Source organism: Staurois parvus, unplaced genomic scaffold (genome assembly GCF_062004578.1).
Source record: "Staurois parvus isolate SC_StPar_1 unplaced genomic scaffold, SC_StPar_1.0 ptg000031l, whole genome shotgun sequence".
NCBI classification, from domain to species: domain Eukaryota; kingdom Metazoa; phylum Chordata; class Amphibia; order Anura; family Ranidae; genus Staurois; species Staurois parvus.
Genome location: NW_028317827.1, coordinates 7,596,363 through 7,619,529, shown reverse-complemented (window position 1 = coordinate 7,619,529; position 23,167 = coordinate 7,596,363). Strand labels below are relative to the sequence as shown.

General features: G+C 42.0%; 1 protein-coding gene across 1 annotated transcript in view; it reads left to right on the top strand.

The window, feature by feature from the left end:
* Positions 1–23,167, top strand: part of PLA2R1 (phospholipase A2 receptor 1) — a 123,259-nt gene that overhangs the window by 14,059 nt on the left and 86,033 nt on the right. Inside the window, exons 4-8 of the mRNA XM_089659898.1 lie at positions 5,643–5,807; positions 10,963–11,076; positions 14,191–14,334; positions 15,941–16,129; positions 20,808–20,968. Coding sequence (XP_089516024.1) covers positions 5,643–5,807; positions 10,963–11,076; positions 14,191–14,334; positions 15,941–16,129; positions 20,808–20,968 — 773 coding nt within the window. The remainder of the gene's footprint in view (positions 1–5,642; positions 5,808–10,962; positions 11,077–14,190; positions 14,335–15,940; positions 16,130–20,807; positions 20,969–23,167) is intronic.

The window sequence follows — 23,167 nt, the reverse complement described above, 5'->3', positions numbered from 1 at the left end:
GAGTAGATAACTCAGGAGTGGCAGTTGTGATGAGTTGAGATTGAGGAATGTTTTTTAAGGTCACGGGTGCAAAGCAATAGGGTGCAATGGATATCTGAAAAGGTGAGACTCAACTGGCAGTAAGGAAATTTGCTACTGAGGGCATGCAAAACCTGAAGATAGCGAAAGCCCCTACCATATTTGCATGTTGGGGTGCCATTCAGAATGACGCAAAGTGGTGTGCGTTGCTGCACACATAGGTGTGGAGCCAGCCTAAAATTAAAGGTATTTGAGACATTTGAGGCCCCAGGGACAAATATTAATGTGTATGCCAGAGACACTGGGACCTGTAATCTTAATTTACTAATCTAGCCAACAACCAAAAAATCAGCTCTACATCTTTAAACTTCTACTGATGACTAACAAGGTACAAACATGGCTACTGCCAATAAAATAGATACTTCTGAAAGCTATGCTAATAAAATAATACTAGATGTGTAAGTAGCTGGAAAAGACAATAAATTCTGGTATTTACAGCCTCATAAATGAAATATTTAACAACTTCCTTCTCTTTTAAAACTTTTAAAATAAGATACTTTTAGCTGTACTCCAAACTGTTTGAGCAGCCTTAAAGTGGAATTCCAGCTTAACCTCAACTACTCTTATAACTGTCCCTTCCCCCTCCTAACACCTATGCTTAGTAACCTGTAAGAAACATGTATATACTTACCTATTTTAAGGCCGCTCTGGTCACATGATCCAGTTCCCATGTGTTAACCAGAGTCACTGCAGGGGATTGTAGGAAGCAACAACAACAGATGAGCCATTGAAGCCTATGGGTGATGTCACCGCTCCAGACTTTACTAGCCATTGTCGAGAGCTCTCTCCCCTGCATCTACCACTGGCTGATATAGGGGATCATGTGCTTTGACCAAAGTGGCCTGAAAATAGGCAAGTATATCCATCTTTCTTCCACAGGTTAGTAAGCATATGTGTTAGGAGGGGGAGGGGATAGTTTTAAGTTTATTTAGGGTTGAGCTGGAATTCCACTTTAACAGTTTTTGGGTAAATCATACCTATACCTGACAAGACCTCCCCAACATCATACCTCCCAATTTTCTGAGATGGGAAAAAAGGGCACCTTTCAGTATAAAGTATTTAGGCAAAGGGCACACCCCAGCCACATCCCAAGAATTGATACATATGAAGCACCATCCTAGTCAGCTAGGGGGAGCTAGACCTCAGTTGTTAGCTAGGAGGGCTTAGTAGCCGCCTGGGTGTGATAGCTAGCGGGGTCAAATCATGGTCAAAGCTGAGAGGCTCTGCAGACCAGCCCTCTGGAATTTCCCCTTGCTCTAGAACTTTGGTCTAAGAGCATTGGGTGGATCTGAGGAGTGGCTGATCTGCATGTTTGAGGGATCCTGACCAATCCCCAACAGGAGGCTTGGCAATGGGCCAGGACAACCCTTAAATGTAATTGAGCCTGCTCAGCTACAGGAGAGTTTGAGTGGAAGACAGAGAGATGTGAGAGTGAGAGCAGGAGCCCGGGAGGGGGCCTAGAGAGAGAGAGGGGCTCATCTACAGGCATGAAAACTCTGACCTTCACCAGCCCCCAGAGCGAGGACCACCTATGCAGCAGGGAAGGAATGGCCCAGCTAGAAGGTCTGGTAGCAGCCACCAACCCACCAGCTGCAGAAGAGAAGGAATGAGTGAGTAAACCTGCACCCCCTGGGCCAGATAGGGTAAGGAGCAATCTGGTGGGAAACCAGATTCGCCACCTACTGCAGCTGTCTAATTTCTTAAAGCGACATGCACCTGATCCCCTGCTCAAGGATACATCCAAACAGTTAGAAAAAGAGTTTATCTGGGGTGGCACTACAGGAGATGCTGGTTAGCTCTCCAAAAGAGACTGTTGCATAAGAGACTTGTAAATAACTCCAGGAAGTTGTTCTCAGTACATTGGTTCCATTGATCATCCCAAATACCCCCTTACCCCATCCAAGTTGAAATCCCCCAAATAAAACATCAAAAACAATCGCAATGACTGATTACTGACTCCTGGATGCAGGTCTCTTGGAAATGCATGTTGCCTGGCTGTGCAGGAACATAGGGGGACCCAAAAACTTCAGCAACTCATAAGGGGGTAGTGCTACATATAAAAACTGACTGGTTGAACGCACAAGTGTTTTTTTTACCACTATGTTTCCTTCATACTGGCTTTTCAATATAATAAGAGTAATAATGCATGTATGTATATGTTTATACCTTATGACAAAAAGAGGGACACCTGAGGAGAGAGGGACATGGGTATTTGGTTCCTAAGAGGGACAATCCCTCTAAGAGTCAGAGTTGACGGGCTTTTGGCTTATGTAGATAGCACTAGTTTGATAGCTTCTGAGATCTCTCAAAATTTATTGGCAGGTCCATTTGACTTGCAGTTGACGTCTTTCTGACCTGTATTTGACCTGCCTCAAGTGGGTTCTGCATTTCTATAGACTTTCATAGGAATGCAAAACCTGCTTGTAGCTAATAAGCCTTGTCATCAGGTCCTACATGAGAAACAGTCTGTGTGACTTAAATACAAAATGAGAGCAAACCTTTCTTTTTTGTATACAGTAGGTCCATATAACCTAAGACAGAGATTATTTTAATATGACTCCTCCCCCTTGTAATTTTTCCTCCCACCCCATGCTAATTTTTTCTACTTTATAAAATATATTTACCTGAGGATGTATGCAGGTGGGGCCTAGGGCTAAGGCACCAAACCTGGGAGAGATCACACACACAGTCCGGGTCATTATCTAATATCTTGCTATGCGTAATAAGGTTAGTAGATGTGTTTTGCAATCACTATAGGCACTAATATTCAAGTAATACACTGTTGGATGTTCCAATGTAAAATTCAGTTAAGGCAGCGATAGTACATCGTTGTATTTCAGAACGGCAGTGTACCAGGCTAGGCTTAGCCCATTTTACCGGAGGATTGCCTCTGCTAGAGGAAAGGAAAACTGCAGTGTATAGTAGTGACACTCAGTACTGTTAAAGAGCCTCAATTGCTAGTTTGGGTATCAGAATTCCTGCAGAGAATAAGAGATGTTCCTGCTCAATTAGGAACCTATTCCTGTGCTGATAGCTCTCCCTGACAAATGGGGTCTCTGTCCCTCACCTATCCACATACTCCAGGCGTGCTTGAATGGCTCGGGCACCCTATTTTATAGCGTCGCACATCAAGATGGCAGCCAGAGGTCATCAGAATTTGCAGGATCCAATCAGACATCTGCAACCTCTGTGACAACTGACCACTTGGCGACTGCAATGTACCTCGGGCGAGCTGCCACTGTAGGCAAAGCAACGTACCCATACGTCGCTGCCTACTCCCTTATTTAGCGTGCATATGCGTGCCCCTGCCTGGCACCTAATGTGATTGTACACAGCAGGAGCATGTCAGCAAGTCCCAGTCAATGATTTGTGGCTGAGACCTGCCGATTGGCTGTGTATAATTAAAGTCCAGAGCTCTGTATTGGTAAATCACCCTTGATGAAAGGGGTATGCAGTTTTCTGGAATAGTAGCACTTTCCTGTGGTAGGCCCACAGAAGGGACTCTCTACTACTTCCTTCCTAGGACCCTCAACTTCTCCTACCACCCAGTGCCCTCAGCAGCCATATTTATACTTGCAGCTATGGGGAACAGGTAACCACTAGTGGGCAACAGGGAACTGTGCTTCATCCAAATACCAGGGAGAAGCAAGAGAGAACTTTTCCTGTATGCCACCTAACACCCTTTTACATGCAAACCCCTTGACAACCAGACCACATCCTTAGTGCCACCATACAAACACACATCTTTTTCTTGTATTAGGTTTTCAACAAATTAAAAAAACAACTACAATTCTAACACTATCACTTTCCAGAAGTAGCACTCAACCATATGAATGTACTGTAGAAGACTGAAGACATCTTGTATTGCTTAGAAGCCTAGAACATTGGCCCTTGCAAAAGTTCAGTCTTCAGATCTTTTTCCATTATTTTGGTTCTGATGCCCCCTACCTTTTTGCCCACTATCCCTGTGGATCTCCCAATGGCTTCCAAGGGACAGTATTACCCATTGTGAAGACCACAGTTCTAGACCAACAGTACTTTGGAGAAACATTGATGAGGCGAGCAACACAGCAATCATCTGCCTATGCTTTACTCATCCTCTTCCACCTGTTAGCCTGTATTTTCATTACCACAAGAAAGATAAATACATCAATATAGTTTGCGGTTTGATTTTACTGGGATATTTGTGCTGAGTGCCTGGGTCGGAGGTCAGAGGTACTCTCTTCACTATCTTCTCTTTCTTCCTTACCTTCTGTACCTTTTACCAATCTATTTTGTTTTGTGTAATTTCGTCAGCAGCTAGGGTCAGTGACACAGTACAGTCGGTGTTAAAGCTGCTCCCAACATATTTGTCTTAGGTTTCAAGAATTCGAGGTTACCTGAAACTTAATCAACATAGAATGGATCCACTTTGTGAATAGCTTATTGCTATGTGATAATGATTGTTGACATTATTGTTGTTTAAGCCAGCCATACATGGATCAAAATTTGGCCAGCTCCGCAGGAGCCACCCGAATTTCTATCCATGTATGGGCACTGTGGTTGGATTTTCCTGCATAGGCGATCAGTATATTCTGATGGCAGGGAAGTATCCCTACTGTCAGAATACAATAGCTTAGTGGGAATGACTCCCTCATCTACTACAAAAGTGTGGATGGGGGAACAGGGTAAGTTTTTTCATTTAACCTGTTGGTTGAACGAAAAAAAAAACGGACTCATCTGTAGGCAGCTTTACTGCAGGTAACCCATACTTAAAAGTTTTACAATATTTGACCTATTGTTTCTGTAATGCCATAAACAATATTAGAGATTAGCACATAGTTCTGCCAGTACTGTCTCTTCTAGTAAAATGTACCTTAAAGTATATGTGAACATTACCTTGTAAAACATAACCCATTCAGTTTAAAATTGAAATGAATGCAAAACATTAGCCCTCTGAACCAGTCCTAGGCATGGTTCAACCCCTTGGGCCGGTATCTGTGTGTAATGTGAGTGATCCAAACCATGCCCGAGATTGGTTAGTCAAATAGTACCCAGGACCACTTGGCTTTGGTGGTCTTGGGCACGGTTCACTTGCATGCATGAGTGCAAACCTTGCCAGAGAACAGTTCTCTCCATACAGAACTGTGTAATAAAACAGGGATTGCTGGTCTGGTTAGCAGGGGAATGTGCCTGGGAACAATTGTGTTTCTGAGACCCCTTCCTTACAATCCAGTGTGAGTGTAAACCAGTGGGGGACTAGGGAGGTTGGACAAGTGGACCTTCAGTCCCAGTGTGAGCACACCCTCAAGATAAATAGGAAGAAGTCAATAGTCCTGTGAACCCGTAGATGCAAAATCTTTAGGCAGAGTTAGCTTACCAGTATTTTATATCTGTAAGTGGGACAAAATATTGACCATCCTGGTGTCAGTGGGAAGAGTTATGCCCCAACTTTGGTGTGAGTGGGAGGAAGTATGCCCCATTGTTGGTGTCAGTGGCAGGAATTATGCCCCATGATTCTTAACTGACAAGGATGAAGTACATTTTTCTTTAATCTAAAACAGTTATATTTATTTTTGTTCCAGGCGATGGCTGTGGTTTTCTATGGGAAGAAAACAATCTCACACATACTTGCTACCAGTTCAATCTCAAGTCTTCTCTCTCCTGGAATGACGCCCGAGAATCTTGTAAAGCTCAAGGTGCAGATCTGCTGAGCATCACAAGTCTTGCTGAACATGAGTATATTTCCAGTAAGTAGACAAATCCTCTCATTGTACAAGTGTTAAAAGAGCAGAAATCTGGCTAATAAAGTATTGCAGGAAGCTTGCATAACATCATATTTTTTCTTTTACTTCGATTCATAATGTGAAGCCAAAAGTGGAATGGTGAAACCCTCAGTCAAGTTTTTTTTTTTTTTTTGTTTCTGTGAGTTTTTCCATCAAGTTTTTCCATCCTTATTGGAAGATTTACCTTCTCACACTGTTCTGGTGACAACTCAAAATTTTAGATTTGAAAGAGAAGTATGGGTTTTTCTTTTTTGTTAAATCATACTTACTTAGGTGGCCGCTGCACCGATCCCATGCTGCATCTGTCCCCCACTGACTCTAAAGGTGAGAACTGAGCGATCGAACACTGCTGATCGATCAGCTTCCCCACTGATTCAAGCAGAGAAATGGGATTGTCAGTCACTGTTGTCTGCTCTGCCCTCCCCCAGAACTCACTGGGCTGTGGAGGGGCAGGAACGGCAGGCTAGGCAAGGCTGAGCCAGGTGGCGGTCCAGGCTTCTGGGTGGATCCCGAACATATGGCCACAATCTTTCCCAAGCCTGGACCAGCTCAGTGATGTCAGTTAACAGCAGACTTTAGCCTGCTGTTGGCCAAAAATGGGTCAGAGGTGTGCAGAACAAACTGCACTTTTGTGATCCATAGGAGAAGTACAGCCAAACAGGCTTTGGCTGTACTTCTCCAGTAACCCCCCTTTCAGTCCCAGAGAATCAGAGAGGGTAAATCTCCCCAAATGAGGACACAGATATCAACCTGACTCAGGTCTAACCCTTTCATACTCCATATAAACCTAAAATAAAATTTGTCTGTACTAAAGCTTACACATATGCAGTGGCGTCCCGAGGCAGGTGCAGGGGGGGTGCAGTCCACACTGGGTGACACCGACCACACGGGGTGACACCGCACCCGCTCCACAAAAAGGTAAGTTGTAAAGCAAGGCGACGATCCCTGCAGGATGGTTCTGATCCATCCTGCAGGGATCATCGGCTTTCTTTACAACTTACCTTTTCCTGGAACGGGTCCGGTGTCACCCCATATCGCTTGCATGCCGACGATCCTGCGGGGATTGTCAGCATTCAACCTATATGGGGTGACACCGGACCCGCTTCAAGAAAAGGTAAGTTGTAAAGAAAGCTGACGATCCCCACAGGATGGATCAGATCTGTGGATTGAGCATAATGGAACGGAGTCCGATCCATTATGCTCAATCCGCAGATCTGATCTATTCTACGGGGATCGTCAGAGGGGATGTCACCAAGTGTTACCACACCGGGTGACACCAACCCTAGGGACACCTCTGCACATATGTTCACTGAAGGTGTCCAGGTTACTGTGCAGGTGTCCAGGTTACTTATTACTTGTTCAATATATGTATGGAAAGGTAACATACCTCCCAACTTTTTTGAGATGGAAATGAGGGACATCTGTTAGCAAAGTATGTAGGCATAGGACATGCCCCCTACCACCCCCCCTTAACCCCTTCTCGCCGGCTGCACTCAAATGTGCTGGGCCCTGGGCCTAGACGCCGAGCGGCCGCACATTTGCGTTCATGTAACAAAAAACATATCTGCTGAGAGCACGCGCCCTTCTTGCTCCCAGCACACATGTGAGGTACTCATGGAAAGGTCCCGGTCCGCTCTTTCAATCGGGACCTTTCCCGATCACGTGACCGGCCCTGACGTTACGGCGGCCACATGACACTAAGCCACGCCCCATCCCACCCACCTCCCAACGCAGGAACTCCTCTTCACGCCGGGACGATATGGCGTGAAGGGGTAAAGGAGAATTATAAAAAAAAAGATTAGTTAAACCCACAAGTACTTTTTTTTACCACTATTATTCCTTTATATTGGTTTTTGAAATGTACAAATTCAGCAATTTAGAAATTGGACGAAAGGCTTAGCACTGGGAAACTCTTTTTGAAAGATAACAAAGTGCATTTTATATATATAATTATACAGATCAGACCAAAATGGGGGACAAATGAGAAGTAAAGAAGAACAGAGAGACTTTGTTCCAAATCAGGGGCAGTCCCTAGAAATTGGGAATGGTTGGGGGCAGGGGCGGACTGACCATCTGGAAACTCGAGCACTGCCCGAGGGCGCGGGATCAGTAGGGGGCCCCATGAGATGCCCCTGGTACCTTTTTCATAGGCTTTTTTGAGTTTGGGCAAGGACACAGGGGCCCCATAATCCCCTATTGCCCGGGGGCCCCATGAGTTGTCAGTCCGCCCCTGGTTGGGGGATATGCATATAAAGTGTACAAAACATGACATAACTGAAAGGGCCATTTCTCAAAAGGTGCAGTCTAAAGGACTGAAGGCCTGATTGTTGGAGCCAAATGTGTATTTTAACAAATATAAACCAAATTGCCTTATAATGGATAGGTTGAGGTACTGCATTTCAGTAAGAAAACTTCTTCTGTATAGTAAATTATAAAAAGAGATGACCACAGTAAATTTATTGCAGGCTATACGTAAAGACCATATGAGCATATATCAAATTCACCAAATTTTCCTCTTCAGATAAAGAAAACAAAAGGCCCTGAGCAAAGGTACAGGCCCTTAGAACAAAGAAACAATTAGGACCCTTTCAAATGAGGCGGACTTTGTTGAGATCAGTAGGGAATCTGTCCACTGATCCCACACTGATCAGAGCAGAGAGGGTGGATGTCAGGTCCATGTCCATGTCAGTTTATGCAGAGCGAGGTCCATGTCCGCTCAGTTTATGCAGAGCGAGGTCCATGTCCGCTCAGTTTATGCAGAGCGAGGTCCATGTCCGCTCAGTTTATGCAGAGCGAGGTCCATGTCCGCTCAGTTTATGCAGAGTGAGGTCCATGTCCGCTCAGTTTATGCAGAGCGGACACAGATGGAGCCTGCTCTGCTCTATGGGCATCCAAGGTGTAAACAGACTCCGTTCCAGCTAGACAGAAGAGGATGGATTCCCTTCCATTTTTTCTTTTAGCAGACCGAATTGGACCGAAGCTAGGCAGGTGTAAACCAACACAAGTCCATTTATATCCACAGGTACATACAAGTGAATGGACGGTCCAATCAGACTCGCCTGAAAATCTGACCTGACCAGACCCTTTGTGTAAAAGGGGCCTAAAGGAAGGAGAATAAGAGAAAAGAAAGAGGGAGGAGAAGTGGAAATAGAAAGAAACTGAGAGAAGGAAGTGGGTAAGGGACAGTACACAAAGGAGAAGGAGGAGATAATCCCTCATCCCCAGGATTGCAGAATCCCATATATCTACAAAAGGATTTGAGAGTCAGAGATGTAATGCTCTCTGATCAGGTTGGGAAAAACCTATACACGGGGTCCATATTCTTCTAGGTGTCATTTCAATTCAGCTGGGTCGCAGTTTTACCACCCCCCAGCCAATCCCCCTATTAGTTGCAGAGGCAGCAGCCAGGGGTGTACACATGCAGTGGCCACAATGTTTTGCTACATGGCCACAGCAGGATATACAATCCCTGTGAATGGGGTTGCTCTGTGCAGGCCCTACAACCTCGTGCAATACATGCTGTTGCCGTGCGCTAGTGCAGGGTTCAAGGAGTTAAAGCAGGCACCTCTGAAAAGTGAGTGTGAATCACTTTTTAGAGGAGCGGCAGTCTCGGCCACACACATGAAGGTGTCCTTACATTGTCACTCTGTCACATATGCTTCCAAAGGATACTATTAAGTCACCACATGCGCAGGCATGTTCTCACCATTGAGAAGCCTACCCTATCCAACAACATGCATCAAATGCTGAAGCAAGCATGTAGTCTGCATGTAGACGGTTGTGGCTGCAAAAAGCTTATAGGAGATCAGGGCAAAAAAAGAGGGTTAATCTCCCCAGCAGAGACACAGACAACAATAAAAGCCTGATAGGAGTTTTAACAGTTCCCTATTCTATCCTTAAAAAAGTTCAGTCAGATCATGCCTGCACAATTGACTAAAGGTTCTGGGGCAATTTACCATGAAATTATTCTTATCCGAGCAGCTTGTTGATAACATTATTTGATGGGACAATGAGAGAATTGATAGACCTGCTTAATATTATTATTATTATACAGGATTTATATAGCGCCAACAGTTTGCTCAGCGCTTTACAATATAAAGGGAGACAATACAGCAACAATACAGTTCAATACAAGAGGGATAGGAGGGCCCTGCTCCTTGGAGCTTACAATCTAGGAGGAAGTTGCTAGTGGTACAAAAGGTAATAACTGTGGGAGATGAACTGATATGAGAAATAGAAGATTTGGTTATTACCTGAAGGCACGATAGGCTTCCCTGAAGAGATGGGCTTTCAGAGATCGCCTAAAAGTGGGCAGAGTAGGCTATAGACGGATAGATTTGGGTAGAGAGTTTCAGAGGATAGGGGAGGCTCTGGAGAAGTCCAGGATATGAGCATGGGAGGAGGAGACAAGGGAGTTAGAGAGCAGGAGGTTGTAGGAGGAGTGGAGAGGACAATTTGGGTGATATTTGAGGACACGATTGGTGATGAAATTTGGGGCAGTTATAAATGGCTTTATATGTTATTTATTAATTAATTAATTATTAATGTTTTGAATTTTATCCGTTGGGCAATGGGAAGCCAGTGGATGGATTGGCAGATACAGAACGGTTAGTAAGGTGGATGAGTCTGGCAGCAGCATCCATGATAGACTGAAGATGGGATAGCCTGCTTATGGAATTCTAAGCATATCATCACAGCAAGGACATACACATTGAAAATCACAATAAAATGTACTTTCAGGTAAACATTACAAAATGCAACACATTGTAGAAAAAAGTAAAAAAAAAAGTGAAAAAAGATCTTTTAGCAATTACAACCATCATAATATTTATTGGCTGAAAATACATTTGAGCCCAGAGCTACGTATGTCTAGCACTGTGCAGTTAGTTTACTCTGGTCTTGATGCAGAGGACTGATTGCCCACCATCCATGGATTTGCACCCACTGGTTAATGGTTTGCATGTTTTTCTGGAAGCAACAATTCTCACACATTCTGCTCCATTTAGCATATACTGTATCTACTTTTATGTGAGGATTTGGCATTGCATTTGTTGTAATAAAGGCATCAGACTAAGAATGTTTCAGGATGACCTGTTACTGTTTATCTCACCGAATGCAGAGAGACTGGCTTATACAGGAGTTGTGCTATGGACTGGGCTCAATCAGTTGGATACCTCTTCTGGGTGGCAGTGGTCGGATGGCTCCCCCTTTGCCTTTGTCAACTGGAGATCAAGTAATGTATCTCTATTTTTCTATCCTTATATGAAAATTCTTTGATACATTGTGTGTTATGCAACATCAGATAAGTTAAAGTCTGTAAAAGGGAGTAAAAATGCTGAGTTTTTTACTGATCTGAAATGAGATCCATTGTTGTCTATGGGACATTGCACACAGCTGAGTAAGGATCAGTAATACAGCATTGAGTACAGAGCAGTAAGGCCTCTTGCACAAGGTACTGATGTTTGAGCATCAGCATTTCTAGACGTAATTTCAGGCATTTGTTTTTCACATATTAACCCTTTCCTGTCTGCCCTATAGCAGAAGTACTGCTACACGGTGGTACGGGTCCCAGCCGGTGATTACTCGCCGGCGCCCGGAGATTGCCAAGCATCTCTGACGGGGGAAGAAGTGTTTGTAAACATTACAGTTCTCTCCCGTCAGCTCCTGCACACTGTGTAAGCAGTGTGCTTACAGTGAAGCACACACACAGGACACAATGTAAAATGGCACACAGCACACAGTTAACCCTTTGATCGTCCCACATGTTAACCCCTTCCTGCCCAGTGCCATTAGTACAGTGTCAGTGCTTTTTATTAGTCCTGCAGTCCTGCTATGAGTCACTGATTGCCGCCATTACTAGTAAAAATAAAAAATGAAGAAAAAAAAAAATTCCAGTATATATACCGACATTTGTAAACGCTATAACTTTCACGTAAAGCAAATAACTTACACGTGTTGGAATTTTTTTTAGCAGAACACATTTTGGCCTAAATTTATGATGAAATTTGATTTTTTTTATTTTTTTACTGGACATGTTTAATAGCAAAAAGTCAAAAATGTTTTTTTTCTCAAAATTGTTTGTCTTTTTTTTATAGCGCAAAAAATAAAAAACGCACAGGCGATCAAATACTACCGAAAGCTCTATGCGTGGGAAAAAAAGGACATACATTTAATTTGGGTGTAGTGTTAAATGACAGCACAATTGTCAGTTAAAGTAACGCAGTGCCATAACGCAAAAAATGGCCTGGTCAGGAATGGCCTGGAGGGCAAGTGATTCATACTTATTTTTGTGCATATTTGCACATATTCTTACACAATACATTCCTAGCCAAAATCCATTATTCTTTCTACTCATATACGCATATTTGCACAAAATACTGACTAGCAACACACGTTTTTTCAATTTTTCTACGCAGCGCTTGTTTATGTGTGTACAGGCACATTATAAACAATGAGCTGCATTTTAGATCAGTAAAAAAAAAATGCTGTACTGCGATTTTTTTAGGCTGCGGTGGGCAAAAGGCCTAAAACAAAAATAGAACATTTTTCATTTGAGTGCAGTAATTTACTCATGTGTTTACTCATTTAGGCCCCTTGCACACAAGCATCATAATTTACTAATGTTTACTCAGTAAATTACACGGAAAGCAGTGGCTCAGGATCGAGCCTGCTTGGGTGCCCCCATAGTAAGCTGCTGCCTCTGGGGGCACTCAGCAAAAGGGATGGGCCAGGAGCACTGGCAGGGGACCCGAGAAGAGGAGGATCAGGGCTGCTTTGTTCAAAACAAACATTTATTTTTTATATAAAAAAGAGTCACACAAGATTAATTTGGTTATTTAGATTAAAAATGGATATATGGTCCTCTGTACAAGACTATATGGTACCACATAGGGAACTTGTGATGCCTTGTGGCCACAATACTGGCAATGAAGAAGAATTTTACTTGTCTATACTCACCTATACGCTTACATATCTTTACTCCCCTATACTCAACATTACTCTGGTCTATACACACAGTTTTTGGCCCCTTGCACACAGACATCACAGGTTCCTGAGTGAACATCAGTAAATAATGATGCCCGTGTGCAAGGGGCCTAAATCTTTATTTAGCCTGTTATTGAGAAAATGTGTGTAACACAGACTAAGCAATTCTAAGGCCCTATGTGGTACCATGCAGTCTTGTACGGAGGACCATATGTCCATTTTTAATCTAAATAACCAAATTAATCTATAGCCTTGTGTGACTCTTTTTTTTATATAACAAAATACATTAAGTTGAAATGAAAGGCAATTAAAAAAAGATAACAAACATGTTATGGAATAAGACAAAGAAACAAGATAACGTAACCTCAACATTGAATGGCTTGAAGTGTATCTAAAGCCCAAGCTTTTTCTCTTGCTCTGGATAGAATAGGAAATAAATAAAAGCCCCGCCTAGTACACATGATCAAAAAATCGTACAAAAAATGCCTCTTTTGAAGCAGTCATATGATAATCTGATCATTAGTAAACAGCTTTTGTCCGAAAAAATTGGAAGGGACAAGCACGAACATGTTTCTCATACAATACCAGATCGTATGATTTTTGTTGATTCAGTACAGTTTTTGTCCGAAAATACAATACCTCACTTCCAAATTTTCTTTTTGTCATACAAGAATTTTCTTGTATGACAAAACCTCTTCACTTTCCATGAGACTAGCATGCAAAAAAAAACCCGGACAATCATTCATCCAATATTCTCATCGTGTGTACGGGGCATTATGGTTGATAGCGGTGGGTGGGGATGGTGGGGGAGGGCGCATCAGATTTTTCCGTGTTGCTTAGGGCAGCACAAAACCTAAATACACCACTGCAGTTCTGTAGACACAACAGCAAGTAAAAAGAAATCTGTAAAAGTGGGGGTAATTTTTTCTCAATGTTGTCACTGGAGGCAAGTGGGGGTAATTTTCCCTCAATGTTGTCACTGGAGAATGTGAATGATTCCATTCTTGTTCCAGTGACAACTTAAAATGTTGTACTATCCCTCACTTCCACTCTCAATAACAAGGTTGCCAAGACAAAGTGTGGGGGTGAATCTCCCCACTCAGGACACAGCCAGCAATAATACACTGACATAGGTGCTAACCCTTCCCCACTTCATCCAAACCTAAAAAAACAAATGTTGGTTTTTAGATATAGTTTAAAGCAATTGTAAACCTTCTTTTTTTCCATTATAATAATAAACACATCATACTTACTGTACCTGCTCTGTGTAATGGTTTTATACATAGAAGCCCTGATCCTCCTCTTCTGGAGTCCCAAATTTGTCAAGATTTGGTTGATTCTAATCTATGACTTGATTCAACAGATTTTAAACCCTATTCAAGTGGGCAGAAACAATGTGGAGTCCAGGACACAACAGCAAACAACACATGGTACAGCTTAGCATGGGAAGCCCATTTGCCATATGCCTGTAAGAAGTATCTTACTCCAAGACAACATGACATCTTTGGTGAGTCAGTAAAATTGTTAGAGCTTGTGTTGATGGGATCAAATGGGCAAATGCAGTGTGCTTTTGACATGATTTTGAGATGCTTCTGAGATGCCTCAAGTTCATTGCAAGTGAAGTTGACCTGCCTTTGGCTTGTCTATTTACACTCCTAGGGATTTAAGAAACTTTCACACGGGGCGGACTCTGCCTGCGATCTGCTTGTCATCAGGGAATCTGTATGCTGATCCCCCGCTAAGTAGGTGAATGACAGGTCTGTGTCCACTCCACTTATGCAGAGTACACATGGACACAGCCCACTCTCCTCTATGGGCAGTCGGATGTAAATGGGCAAGCTGCCCATTTACACCTGACTGCCATCCTATCCAGCCAGATGGAGGGGAAAGGATCCCCTTTCTGTTTGTTTTTGCTGGATTGGATCGGAGGTAGCTGGAACAGACACAAGTCCGTTTAATACAACTACCCATAGAGGAGAATGGAGGGTCCAGTTGGGTTCGTCTGAAAAATGGATAGGCAGACCTGACCAGACCAACCATGTGAAAGGGACCTTAGGAGCAAGAATGAGGAGACATAGAAACATTTAACTGCACATCAAGGCAAGCCTGGGTGGTTAGAGGATTATCTAACACTCCATCCCCTTCAGAACAAGCCTGGGAGGCTAGAGGATCATCTAACACTACATCTTCTTCAGATCAAGCCTGGGTGGTTAGAGGATCATCTAACACCCCATCCCCTTCAGAACAAGCCTGGGAGGCTAGAGGATCATCTAACACTACATCTTCTTCAGATCAAGCCTGGGTGGTTAGAGGATCATCTAACACCCCATCCCCTTCAGAACAAGCCTGGGAGGCTAGAGGATCATCTAACACCACATCGCCTTCAGATCAAGCCTGGGAGGCTAGAGGATCATCTAACACCACATCGCCTTCAGATCAAGCCTGGGAGGCTAGAGGATCATCTAACACCACATCTCCTTCGGATCAAGCCTGGGAGACTAGAGGATCATCTAACACCACACCTCCTTCAGAACAAGTCTAGGAGAATACAAGATCCTTCTGGAAGGATTTCCTCTGAATATTTATCTCTTTTACTAACCTACATTACTGACAGTGAACAATCTAGCGATTGTCTGGGGTTAAATAAATATTCATAACTCATATTATTGTTTCTTCTTACTCTGTCTACTAGAGAACACTCTTCAGCTAGAGGCAGTTTTCATGTTTTTTGCACTTTTAGATTATCGGTCATGTTGGAAGATTCATGGAAAATGGCCGATTTTGCGGCAATGATGGCTTTAACGACAAAAAATTTGCGCATGAGCAATGACCTGCAAGGAACAGAAGTTTGGCTGTTATATGGGGTGAACTTTATGATTTAGTTGGCCGATTTTTGTAATCGTTGGTGGTAACGTCGGCTTAACGAACGACCGATTTATCGTTTAACGTACGCAAAATCGGCCGATGTTTGACCCGTCTATGGCCTGCATTAGAGTATACTGAAATATTCAGAGTTGAGAGTCCAAAGAGTTTGTATACAGTTTTTAGTCCCTTTAAATGATTCTATATTGTGATATTATGTTAATAAATGCCTTGTGTCTTCTGTATGATAGAGAACTGGAAATACTACCCAACCATGTGTGAAGATGATTGGCTACCCTACAACCAATACTGCTACAAGCTGCAGAAAGAGAAGCTGAACTGGTCCCAGGCATCTGCTGCCTGTGTCACCAATGGAGGGGAATTAATGAAAGTCAACTCATTGGCGCACACCGACTTCCTGATGCATCTTCTCCAACATGGTGAGCCCGTATGTACCTGAAAATAAGAATTTCTTCATCAAGTTACATTTTTATATAAATTATAACTAAAGTCAAAACTTTTTTTTTTCTAGTATTGGATAGAGTGAAGGTGGATTAGAACCCCTGTCAGGTTCTTATTGCTGTCTGTGAGCTTCAGCCTCTCTGTTTGTCCTGTTTACCATTATCATTGAAAGTGAAAGTAAAACAAAATATCACAATATCCCTAGAAAAGCAATAAAGGGGAAATCTTCCAATAGGGACACTGATTTTGGTAACCTGGGGTTCCCCGAGGAATTCCCTTAATTTGTAGAGATTACCTTTCACTTCCTGTTTTGGCTGTGGGACAGCAAGTGAAGATATATCTCCCCAATGGGACAAAGATAGCAAAAAAAGTCAGGCTGTGTGCATCTATAGATATACACAGTGCCAGTTACCCATGCCCCTGCTCCCTTCTCACGGGAGTTTGACTGACAGCAGCAGGAGCCTATGGCCCCACTGTCCTCAGTTTCTACAGTGAAAGCAGGAAGTGAGGGGATCAGTGCTGGAAGCGGAGGCAATGCTGGAGCGGTGACATGAAGCCAGGTAAGTGTTTGGGGATGGGAAAGTAGAGAGTGCATTAAAGATAAAAACATTTACACTTTAGAACTACTTTAAAGTGTTACTAAACCCACTATAGCCAGTCTCCTACAGTACACAGAACATGGAGATGCAATTATTTTTGTAAATATAAACTGCTAAATACATTTTCTCATCAGCAGTTACAGCAGTTTTGCGACTTCTATCAGTGTCCAGCAGTGCACTGGTTAAAGCTTGTAGGAGGAGTTTTCATTCTCCCCTGACTGTCCTATGAGGCTGCATGTCCCCTGACCCTCTGTCTGGACAGTGCTGATTGGCTCTGTGCTGATCACATGCACTCTCCCAAGGAAAAAAAACTCTCTAGCAATACACACCAAACTGAGCATGTGCAGCTTGCCCCAAGGATTTGTACTATCAGCAGGTGGGTTGGGGACTGTGGAAGAAGGGGAGGATCAGAGAAGACAGGATCAAACAGCATTTTTACACAATGCAGATGATTAATCCCTTAGGTTCCACAGTGAGTATAACAAACATGCTTTACTGCATATACAGACTGATTTTACTGTTGTGTGTTTAGTAACACTTTAAGTAGAACTAAATCCAATCAGTTTAACTAAATTTCTGATGTCACATACAGTTAGCAGGTAGGCTCTTTATTGCAGAAGAGACACGCAATGTTTCATCTGCAGTTTAAAAAAAACAAACCTACCTGCTTGTTCCCTGTCTTCGCCAGCAAATAAACAGAGCTGCGCATGCACAGCTCAGCTTACATCACTAGCACGGTCCCTATGTGTCGGGATGACTGCCTTCTGCGCATGTGCAGGAGTGACATCATCCTGAGCTAGCCAATGAAGATGGCCAAAGAGCAGCACCCAAGAGAAGATGCCTGCATCTGCGAGGGACATGGACTATTGATAGAAACGTATGTTTATCTCTTCTTTAACTGCTTCCCAAAACACTTACATTTAAGGCATGTAGTGAATGATAACTGTCACAGTTGCTTGTGTTTTCAACCGAACCTTCAAGACATCAAATGGCTGGTGTCATAACTGATCAGATGTGCAGCAACATGGCAATTGTAGATTAATCCCTTCATGCCGGCGCCTTCCGGCCCTTTAAGGGTTTCAGAAGCCGGGAGGTGGGGTTTAGGGTCATGTGACCGCCGTGATTCGCTGTTACAGCGGTCACATGACTGGGAAAGATCCCGATCAAAAGAGGAGATCAGGACCTTTCCGTGAGCACCGAACGTGTGTGCTGGGAGCGCGCAGGGCGCTCGCTCTCAGCACATATGTTCTTTTTTAATAGAACGCAAATGTGCGGCCGCAGACCAGACGCCAGGAGGCCGCACATTTGCGTTCGGCCAGAGTGAAGAGGTTAAACAAAGGCTACGATGACAGCTTCCCTGGCTGTAAAGGATGGGAGAGTTTAGTTCCACTTTAAGGCAACAGCTGATGTTTTGTGTGTGATGCACTGGTCCAAGGTAGAGGAGGTTGGGTGTAAACTCTATCAAATTTTAATTGAAATTAATTTAAAAGTGAAGTCAGGTTTGAGATGATTGTTAATTGGTAGCTAGGAGTCATTGCACTTTTTACATATTCTTTTGTTCCATTGTAAAAAAGGATTTATACTGTTGTGGTGTGTTAACATTTGACCATAATGTCGTGCGTTAATATTCGTTCATCCGGAAGGTGCATGCATTATATTTTGTACGGTAGTGCAGCAAAACGTACAGTAATGCATTACCATGGGCTGTGGTACATAGCAGTGCATGCTATCAGTGTGTGTTTTCACATACTGATACGGTAACATGTGCCTTTGTGCGTTGCAGTAAAATGCATAGTTTCACGAGCTGTAGTAACACGTTAGTGCAGCTCAAAAGCGTGAACCCAACTAAAAACAAATGTGTACTGAAAATACACAGGGGACTGCTTCTTTCTTTCTGAAATGCTAGTTGTCTAGTAGTCATGCTAGAACAAATATGTAGATTAGACATGTGCGGTTTGAATGAATTTTCCATTATTCGGAGATTCAGATGCATCCAAATTCCGAATTACAATAGTAACGAATTTAAACGAATCCGACATAACGAAACTGAATTTGGCCAAAATTCAAATCGATTCAAATTTAAAAACAAATTTGAAAACAAATTTGAATTCGAAAAAAAGAATAGAACAAAATAGAATAGAAAATAAAGGAACTGAAAAGAATAGAAAAAATAGAGGGAAAAAAGAACAGAATAGAACATAAAAAAAAATAGAACAGAATACAAAAGAAAAGAGTAGAATAGAAACAGAACAAAATAGGGTAGAAAATAAAGGAATATAATAGAAAAGAATAGAATCAATAAGAATAGACTAGAATAGGGTAGAAAATCAAAGAATATAATAGAAAAGATTTAGAAGAGAATAAAAAGTCAAAGAATTGAATATTAAGGAATAGAATCAATAAGAATAGAATATAAAAGATTAGAATAGGGTAGAAAATCAAAGAATAGAATAGAAAAAAAAACAACAGAATAGAATATAATGAAATAAAAAGAATATAACTGTCTTCCTAAATTCAAATTTCAAATAGAATAAATTCATATTTGAATAGAATACATTAGAATATAATAGAAAAGAATAGAAAAGAAAAGAGAGGAAAAAAAGAACAAAATAGAAAATCAAAGACTAGAACAGAATACAAAAGAAAAGAATAGAGTGAGCCCTGGTTAACACTGATGCGATGCGGAATTCGCAGCGTTTTCAGTCCAAATTCTGCATCGCATCAGAATTGCACACCGTTCACGCGAACGGGTGTTTATGTTAAGTTAACAGCACCTTGAAAGTGGTCCACAAAATGCGGTGCGATGTGCAGAATCCAATCGCATAAGTGTGAATACCCATGCGATCCGATTCTAGTATGCACCCAAAAAAGGGTCCTGCATGTTTTGGTGCAGGTGCAGTGTGATTAGAACAAAATGTATGGCTCCAATTGCAACGCACACAAATCGCATGTGATTTGCACAGGAATGTGGTGCGGGTCCTGTGCGAATCACATGCGTTATACCTTACCGCATATATGTGAACCCAGGCTGAAACAGAACAAAATAGAATGGAAAATAAAGAAATAGAATCAATTAGAATAGAATAGAAATTCAAAGAATAGAATAGAAAAGGGAAAAGAAAAGAAAAATAGAATGGAATAGAATAAAATAGAAAGAATACTATTGTCCTCTGAAATTTGAATAGAATGATTTGAATTCAAACAGAATACATAAAAAAATAATATAAAATAATAGAATATAATAGAAAAGAATAGAATACTTTACAAAACAGTAAAAAGTGTGACTTGCACTATGGTGACCTGAGTAGTGATCAACAAAAACACTGAAAATTTTGCTGAAAAAATAGAAATTTCCAACACGTTTGCGCAACTCTTTATATAGCCCATATACCATCAAAACCACATGTGGCTTGCGGATTATAACGTTACAATTATTATTGAATTCGTTAGAATTGCTTTCAACTCTACTTGAAATTTTGAATTCATTCGAATTAACAAAATAAATTCCGAAAATGAATTATACGAATTTAACGAATCAAACAAAACAAAATTAGCCAACGAATCAAACCCAATTTTTCCTTTCGCACATCTCTAATGTAGGTCAGGAGTCCTGATATTACTTCGACTTTCTTTATACAGGTTCTAGGTGAGTCACTGAAACCAGAAATAGTCAGGCACAGGGGTGGACTGACCATTTGGAAACTCAGGCACTGGCCCGGGGTCAGTAGGGGGCCCCATGAGATGCCCCTGGTACCTTTTGCATAGGCTTTTTTGAGTTTGGGCAAGGATACAGGGGCCCCATGATCCCCTATTGCCCGGGGGCCCCATGAGTTGTCAGTCCGCCCCTGGTCAGGCAAGTAGCATTTGCAGGAGATAGCCATGGAAGTTCCATATTACTCGTTTCAGGTTTTTCTTTAATAAAGAATGCAGTTTTTCATGTTCCATGTTCCAACAATACATAAGTATGTGACCCTCAAACAAGGACATGGCCAAGTTCTTGTGTGATTTCTGCCATAAATTGGTGAGCATGGTATAATCGCTCCATGCACTATTGCAGGGAAGGTGGCCGAGGCCTGGATAGGAATGACCAGCAAACAAAAGGACCCGGTTATCTTTCAATGGTCGGACGGCTCAGCGGTGACCTTCACCAGTTGGCAGAGGCAGGAACCCAACATCAGCCAAGAGGACAGTGACCTGTGTGTGTCCACACAAACATCTGTAAGACACTCTCTCATATGTTTGCTTTCCAACATTCCTTCTAGATTAAAAAAGGCAAGTCCGGGCAGTAGGACGCGGCCAGAGAACTGCGATCACTGTACAGGAAACCTGGCAACTGCACTAGGTCACTTATTCTACTGCATTCAGCCGTTAACTAAAGCCGGCCATGCACGGGTCGAATTCCGAAAGAATTTTCTTCAGAAAATCTTTTCTGATTCAGAAAATTACAGAGGTTGATATTCTAGTAGACCCAGAGATTTGCCTTTTTCATAGTACTAAGCTTTCAGTTACAAAATACAAAGAATCTGGTTTATTGTACTATTTGAATGCAGCAAAGGGACTGATACCCAACTGTTGGAGGAGACAGGAGGTGCCGAAAATAAAAGACTGGGTGGATAGGGTGGATCAAATATGTAAATTGGAGGAACTTTATCATTTGAATGAAGATAAGATGGAGAGTCACCATACAAGATGGAACAAATGGGAAGAATTCAAAAAGTCAAGGCTAGCCTTATGCAGGCCATAGATGGGTCGAAAACCGGACGTTTTTTTAAAAAAAAAAAATCAGTTGTTCAATAGGCCGACATTACCACCAATGGTAAAACAAATCGGCCGATTTTCGGCCCGTCTACGGCCAGTATTTAATTACTTCTGTCCCTGCAGAGAGCTCCGCATTATATTTGACATGAAAAAGTATTGTGGTTGCAACATTGTATCCATTTGTATCCATTTCGGATACAGATGTTTTTATTCAGATACAAATAGATACATTGTTGCAACTGCAATACTTTTTCATGTCAAATATAATAGCAGACTGGAATTCTTCTTTTTCTTCTTCTTCTTTTTCTCGCACAGCTCATGCACAGATTTTTTTATCGGTATAAAGATCAGCAGATTTGCCCATCATTGCCACGAAAATCGGCCGATTTTTTTCCAACTGTTCCGATAAAAAAAAAGTGCCAAAAACCCGAAAAATGGCCGACCAATTAACCCATTAACGGTGCAAAAATCGGGCGATTTTCGACCCATCTATGGCCTGCCTTAGAGGTTATGGGGGATTAACATAGAATAATATGGAAACATATTTTGTTCTTTTATAGGGATTACGATCTCCAGAAATGAACAGGAAAATGCAGAGCAGAAGGGGTCAGGAATTGGATGGGGGGGGGGAATGGGTGGTAATAGGGGGGAGGAAGGGATGAAACGATAAATGTTTTGATAACAAGCTAAGGTTTTAATGAGTATGTTTGTATAACTTGTTTATCTGAAAAATTAATAAATATTCAAATTAAAAAAAAAAAAAAAAAATCTTTTCTAAGAATTTCCGTTTGAATTTCGCACCATTGTGTAAAAGTATTTCTATACTTTCAATCGTGGAAGCTTAGCATCACATGTGGGTGTTACCTAGGGTGGTCACCACCAAATGTAGTCTTCCTAGGAACACCCTCTCCTCCAGTCTGACACCCACTCTTCAAAGGATTTTGATATTTGAATAACTTCTCCCAATAACCAGATTACTGTTTGCCTCCAGGTTGGGAGGAGTAGTGAACCAGGGTGTTGTGATGTTTTTCGAGAAGCTATGTAACAGCACCCTGACATCCCCTTCCTTTAGCCATGATATGCCTTCATTTCATAGGGAAGCACAGAGAGCCAGTGATCCCCCCTCCCATTGGTGGGCCTAAAATAAGGTATGTAATGAAAACCAAAAAACTTTATTCAAATATGTTATTGCCCTGTTCATGAAGGGGAAGGAGGAACCAGGGAAGGCAAAATATAGCAGAAGTGTTGTTCACTGGGGAAGATTTACTAAAATTGGAAAATCTGGTGCAGATCTGCATAGAAACCAAACTTCCAGGTATTATTGTCAAAGCTTAGGCTGGCCATACATTATACAATGTTCTTGAGATTTCTGGTTTAGATTTACCAAAAACCATATAATAGGAGGTCAAACCTAACAATACTTTCAATTGTATCCAATTAGGCAGGCTCTTGCAGTACATAGTTGAAGGTAAATCTAAAGGAAATTGGGTAGAAATTGGAAAGAAAATTGTATAGTGTATGGCCAGTCTTAACTGAACAAGCTGGAGTTAGAAGCTGATTGGCTGTCATGTACAGCTGCACAAGATTCAGAGTGCTCCAGAAAAGTAAATGAGTAAATCTGCCCTGTTGTGTTCAAAAAGGCAAGTCATGGATTTTATC